Below are 6,483 nucleotides of genomic sequence, written 5' to 3'. Positions count from 1 at the left end.
GGAACAATCACTGACACTCTCGTGGACACTTGTGTGTGGAGACAGACGCGGGGTTCATCCCCTCGTGGCCAGACCGTCCACCAAGCCGTGATGAAAGTCCAATTCCTACGAGGCCCTTGAAGCTGTAAGCTGTGGAATGCACCACCACGAGCTCACGCGTCCAATCTTTCTCAAAGGTGCAGATCCCGGGACGCAGTGGGACGCCCCCAAGGCTGGATGTGGGATCTCCAGGGATGGGAAGACACCCCGGGGCCACACTCGGGCTACCAACGTACACCCAGGGACCCCTCGGCTGGATTCCGAATCCCCACGCGGCATGCGGAACCCTCCCCAGACTCCCTGCAGACCGGGATCCGCGTCAGGGGCCATCGGGGACAGGCTCGCGCACCAAGGCAAAACCTGGGACCGCGGGGGCCGCCGGAGCCGGGCGCGGGAAGGCGCCGGTGTGGAGAGCGCCGGCCGAGGGGCTGGGTCGGAGCCAGCCCCTGTTCACGCCGCTTCTACTCTGGGGGTCCGACGCGAGCCGCCCGCGCGGAAGCGAATTGCGTCCCGAGCGCCCACACCGCGGGCCTCTCCTTTCCTGGCCGCGACCTCACGTCCTTCAAGCGGCCGCGCACACGTGACACGCAGGGCCAATGCCGAGCCCGCACAGTCGCTCCACCCCCCCGAGTCCCCGCCCCCTGGCGTTCAGGCGGACGCAGGATGTGGGCCCTGCGGGCCGCCGTCCGCCCGGGGGCCGCGCTCTCTCGCGTGGTTCGCGGCCGGCCGGCTTTGAGGGTCGCGCCGCCGCCGCTGCGTCCCTGTCCCGGTCGTGCGCTCGCTGCCCTCAGTCCGGGCGATCCGGGGGGCCTGCAGGGGAGACGGGGCGGTAGCCGGGGTCCCCCTGCGGATGGCCCGAGCAGCGGAGCCGGAGCAGCGAAGGAGGAGGAGGGGGGGCGGCCTGAAGAGGCAGAGAACGAGGACGAGGAGGAGGAACTGCTGCGGAGCGAGCCCTTGCTGCCGGCAGGGGCCCAGCGCGTGTGCCTGGTTCACCCCGAGGTCAAGTGGGGACCCGGGAAGCCGCAGCTGACGAAAGGTGAGCCGGCGCGGGACAGCAGGCGGGCGCTGACTGGACCGGGCTTCGAGGGGCGGGGCTTCAGTGGCTGAACTTGATCGGGCCCTGCGCCGAGGGGGCGGGGCTTCGTGTCTGGAACTCCAGACCGGGAACGGGGCCTCGGAGGCTGGAATTCAGCACGGGGACCGCCGATGCGGGGGGCTCGGAAGGCTGGTTCTCGGAGGGTGGGGGGCCGAGGGGTCGGGCTTTGGGGGCTGGGCTTTATGAGGCGGAGCGCTAAGAAGGGGCGGAGCTTCGATGGCTGGACCTTTTGGGGCAGGAATCAGGGGGACCGAGCTTCTGGACAGCTGTCCAATGGCCAAATCTCCAACGGTGGAAGTTTGAGGCTGCGGGCTCTTAGGACGAGAGGCAGAGCGGCTGGACTCTGAGGGCAGGCACTCATAGGCTGGTGGTCCTGAGAAGGGGGCTACCTATGGCAGGGCAGGGGCTGGGGGGCTTCAGCGAACCCTCTCGCAAGCTGTCCTGCAGGTCCCTCACCCACTCTCCTTTTCCAGAAAGAACTGGAGGCCGCCTGGGGCGTGCAGGTGTTTGACCAATTCATGTGGTTCTGCACATTTTCCGCTGCAACGCCCGGACCAAGGAGGCGCGGCTGCAGGTGGCCCTGGCCGAGCTCCCCTGCTCAGGTGCTGGCACAGCGTGGGGTGTCACCACAGAGGGCCTCCTGCCTGTTTTCCCGGTCTGGGGGTCGCTGGACTGTGGGACGGACAGGGTGTGGCTGGCTCTGCCCCCTGGACAGGGGCTGGTTGGACACCCCATGGGGGTCACTCTCTGTGGGCACGTCACCCAGTGTGGGACCCCGTGTGACTGACAGTGAAGGCCCACGCAGGAGGGAGGCCCCCAGCACGTCAGGCCACACCCAGCATGCTGTGTGATGCCCACTCCCTCCTCCCCGGACGGGCCTGTGCGTCTTCTTCCATCCACGGCGTTGCCCTGTTTCCGCGACAGGTCCAACCTGAAGAGCGTGGTAGCTCGCCCGGACGGACGTGGAGGGACCTCTCGCTACATCATGGGGTCAGGTAGCGTGTCTGCAGCCTGTGCACCAGCTGCTGGGAAGGGGGAGGCGCCGGGAGCCACCGCTAGGAAGGGGGCCTGATCCCCATGCGTGCGGCAGGGGCCGCGCACGGGCCTCGTCTTCGGTCTCATCCATCGAGCTGGGGGTCTGGGCGGCCCTGGGGCAGTTGTAACAGAGGTCCACACACTCCAGCTTAAAACCGCAGCAAGTGCCCCGGCTGATGTGGCGCCGTGGCTGAGAGCCAGCCCACAAACCGAAAGGTCGCCGATTCTACTCCCAGTCAAGGGCGTGCAAGGGGCAGCCAGTCGATGTTTCTGTCCCTTTTTCCCACTCTTCCTCTCTCTCTAAAACACAAATCTATAAAAATGTCGTTTTAAAAAAATTATAATTGTTTTACAAAATATAGTTTTTAAAAAATTGATTTCGCCCTGCCCCCGTTCTGGACACCAGGCGTCTGAGGTCCAGGGGTCCCAAGGCCTCCGCCCCTCCACAGGCTCCAGGGAGGGGCCTTCCCCCCACTTCCAGCTCCGGGGGCTCCAGGTGCCCCTGGGCTGGTGGCCGCATCCCTCCCGCCTCTGCCTCCATCTCCACGTGGCTTCTCCTCCCAGTCTGTGCCTCCTCTTCTGTCCCTTCTCAGGACACGGTCATTGCATGTAGGGCCACCCTGACCCGGGACGCCCTCCTCTCAGATCCCTCGGTAATCCCACCTGCAAACACCCTGTTCCCAAACAAGGTCCCGTTCCCAGGTTCTGAGAGTCAGGAGGTGGTACATTCTGGGGCTGCCACGCAGCGCACTGGGGGCATCCGGGGCTGTTCTTCCAAGGCTCTCACTTCCTGCTATCAAGTGAGGGTAATCTCAGACGTTGGAGGGAGACACGTGTCACCGGGAAGCGCTGTGTGTCAGAACGTGAGGTGCTGGGTGCGGCTGCCTGGCGTCCTGGAGCTCACCTGCCCTGCACCTGCGGGGCCTCTGTCTGTGCAGCCGCCTCGTGCGTTGTCCTCCGGTGTCTGCGCACTGACCCAGCGTCCTGTGTGCGGTTGCAGGAGAGTCCATTCATGCAGGTGCGACAGCGCCTCCTGAAGGAGAAGGAGATGAAGATCCGGCAGGCCCTGGAGAGGCTGCGCAGGAAGAGGCAGCTCCTGGGGCAGCAGCGGCAGCGGCGGGAGTTCCCGGTGGTCTCCGTGGTGGGATACACCAACAGTGGTGAGTGGGCGGCGGGTGGGCGGGGCCTGCCCCGCGTGGAGACTTCCCCCAGCGTCCAGCTGCGCTCCCGGCGGGGCTCGTGCCCTGAGTCACAGGCACTCGGTGGAGCGAGAGGCGCCGTGTTCAGGGCTCCCCTCCCCCATTTCCCCGCAAGCACGTGCCGAGCCCGCCGAGGCCCGGCCCTGTGTGGGTGAAGTGGCAGCACCCTGTCCTCGGGGGCCTCATCGTCTGCGTGCAGACCGGGGCAGTTCCCTTCCCTCGAATCCTGCGGCCCGGCGGGGGTGGCCCAGGCGACAAAAGCACGAGTGTATACGTGGGGACCCCTGCCTCCCGGGGGTTCCGGGGGTGCAGGGGACCAGGGAGGGCCCCTGAGGCAGTGGCGCCCCGGTGCCCCGACGCCCAGGGAAGACCACGCTGATCAAGGCTCTGACGGGAGACGCCTCCACACAGCCCCGCGACCAGCTGTTCGCGACGCTGGACGTCTCGGCGCACGCGGGGTGGCTGCCCTGCCGCGTGGCCGTGCTCTACATGGACACCATCGGCTTCCTGTCGCAGCTGCCCCACGGCCTCATCGAGTCCTCCGCCACCCTGGAGGACGTGGCCCGCTCGGTGCGTGGGGGCGGGGTTGCAGCCAGGCGGTCATGGCCGGTCCCCGAAACACAGCCCAGGGGAGGCCGGGTTCCCCCGCGGGACACGTCATTGTTCCAGCGGCCAGATGAGGGGTGCTTCTTGTTTTATTTATGTATTTATTTGTAAAGAATTGTTTTTAGAGAAGAGAAGGGAGGGAGAAAGAGAAGGACCATCCATGTGTGGCTGCCGCTAGAGGGCCCCCTAGTGGGGACCTGGCCCGCGGCAGGGGTGGGGACAGGCCGAGCGGCCCGGAGTCCGCTGCGCAGGGAGCGGCCAGGCAGGACTCAGCGAGCAGCCTGTCCACCTGCTCCAGATCTTCGGTCTCCAGAGCCCAGCGCTTGCTGGGCGCAGGCCTGGGGCAACTCCCCCTGGACCATGCTGGCCCTGGGCGCGTCTCCGTGGGGGGCTGACGCCGGCGTCCTCACGTGTCCTGCCACGTGACTGTCGGTCCCCAGGACGTCATCGTGCACGTGAGGGACGTGAGCCACCCTGAGTCCGAGCTGCAGAAAGCCAGCGTGCTCTCAGCCCTGCGCGGTCTGCACCTGCCTGCCCCGCTGCTGGACTCCGCGCTGGAGGTCCACAACAAGGTGGACCTGGTGCCTGGGTGAGTTACGCCCACCCGCCTGGTCCCTGCCCATGGTCGGGGTCGCCCACCCCCACGGGGATCCGAGGGCCCATGGGGTGTCAGCGTGCCCTGCTCCTGGTGTGGGTGAGGCCATGCACATGGTGTCCTGGCCTGCTCAGGAAGGCAGGGGGCTGGGGTGTCCTCGAGCCTGCCGTGTGTCACGTGCAACCAGTAGCAGCCCCCAGACCAGTGCCTGCACCCCGCATGGCCCATGTTTCCCCACAGGCTCTTCCCAGGCTTCCCTGCCTCAGTCCATCCTGAGAGGCGGCGTCCCCTCCCGGGAAGGCCTCAGGAGGTCACAGGCGGGGCCCCGAGGGCAGCGGCCTTGTGTGGACCCTCGCTCAGCTCACCGCGGCTGAGCCAGGTCCCCGGCCGTCCCCACCCAGGTACAGCCCATCGGAACCGGGTGCCCTGGCCCTGTCCGCCCACCTGGGTCTGGGGCTGGAGCCGCTGAAGGCCGCGCTGGGAGACGCGGTGCTGAGAGCGATGGGCAGGCGGGTCCTGACCCTGCGCGTCCGCCTGGCGGGGCCGCAGCCGAGGTGGGGCCGGCAGTGGGGCAGGTGGGGTGGGGCCGGGTGGCTGCGTGGCCTCGCTGCCTGCGGGGTACTCCTCAGACGGGTTCGTTCGGAGCGGCGGCGGCGGCATGGCCTCCGTGCGTCCCAGTCGGTCCCTGCGCAAGCTTACGCTGAGCGCACCCTGCTTCCCGTGCTGCCCCCTAAGCCGGCCCTCCCGCCCCCAGCTGGCTGCACCAGGAGGCCACGGTGCAGGACGTGCAGGTGGTCCCCGAGGCCGGCGTGGCTGACGTCACGGCCATCTCCAACTCCGCCTACGGCAGATTCCGGAAGCTCTTCCCGGAGTGAGCTGCGGCCTTGACCGGGACCGTCCTCTGCGCCAGGGGTCCCGCGTGGCGGCGGCGGCTACACGTCGGAGGTCGGGTGGGCAGACTCGGTGCTGCCAGGTTGGTGGGCCGGGTTCAGTCCCGGAAGTTTCCGCTGCAGGACTCGAACCCTCCGTTCCCCAGTCCTACTCCAGCCTCCACCCAGAGGGAACCTGGCACCGGGCCCACAACCAGGAAGGTGCTTCTTGGAGCCAAACTGCCGCAGAGACGGCCGCTGCTGAGCGCAGAGGGTCCGAGACAGAGGCCGGGTGGAGAGCTGGCCGGGGGTCCTGCAGCTCCCACGGAGACGGGCGTGCCTCTCACAGCCCCGACGGAGCCTCCAGCGGCCTCCAGACGGAGTGCTGAGCGCAGGGCGTCCGTCTGCGCCTCCGTCATCACGTGGGAAGTCTCCGTGCGGTCTTCCCTGGGACTGGTCCTGGCCGCCCCGCCCGAGCGCTGTGTCTCCGTGGCCCAGGACGCCGGCGTTCGGGGCTGATGGGGAGGCGGCCTCTGCCCTGGGCTGGGCTGCAGGCGTCTGACCCGGACTGGACCCAGTGCAGCGCCGGCCTCGTCTCCTGAGACTCCGGGACCCACACGCCGTGGACACGCCCCATCACTCCAGCCACCTGCCCGCCCGCCTGCCGCCCGCACCCTGGGCTTCCCACACCTGCTGCCGACTGCGGCCGCCCGCGGCTCCAGACGCAGAGAATAAGTACCTGAGGCCCGAACCCCCAGTGTTGGTCACGTGTCCCAGCGGCCTGGGGGAGGGCCGCACACCCAAGTGTGGGAGGCAGCGCCAGGGCTGCCAGGAGGCCCCGTGGGTGACGGCCCCACCCACCAGTCCCCGACAGTCTGGGCCACAGGGCGCCGGCCTGTCTGCTTCATTCAGTCCAGCCACCGGATGAGCCCCCCCAGGGGTCTCTGGGCTGGAGGGGCCTTCAAGGAGGCCCCCATGGGTGGGCGTCTCCCTCGGGGGCCGTGTCCCCAGGCTCTGAGGTACAGCCCACAAAGCAGTACCCTG

General features: G+C 68.1%; 1 protein-coding gene across 1 annotated transcript; it reads left to right on the top strand.

Annotated features, from left to right (window-relative positions):
- Nucleotides 1–667: 667 nt before the first annotated feature.
- On the top strand, nucleotides 668–5,477 carry LOC114489895 (putative GTP-binding protein 6). The gene is given in 9 exon segments (XM_028503749.2): nucleotides 668–1,278; nucleotides 1,609–1,651; nucleotides 1,654–1,734; nucleotides 2,056–2,135; nucleotides 3,174–3,330; nucleotides 3,734–3,939; nucleotides 4,416–4,564; nucleotides 4,972–5,124; nucleotides 5,325–5,477. Coding segments are annotated over 9 exon segments (1,566 nt in total). The 5' UTR covers nucleotides 668–702; the 3' UTR covers nucleotides 5,446–5,477.
- Nucleotides 5,478–6,483: the final 1,006 nt, after the last annotated feature.

This window comes from Phyllostomus discolor, chromosome Y (assembly GCF_004126475.2).
Source record: "Phyllostomus discolor isolate MPI-MPIP mPhyDis1 chromosome Y, mPhyDis1.pri.v3, whole genome shotgun sequence".
NCBI lineage: Eukaryota > Metazoa > Chordata > Mammalia > Chiroptera > Phyllostomidae > Phyllostomus > Phyllostomus discolor.
The sequence above is the reverse complement of the archived record's forward strand: the minus strand, read 5'-3'. Positions and strand labels throughout refer to the sequence as shown.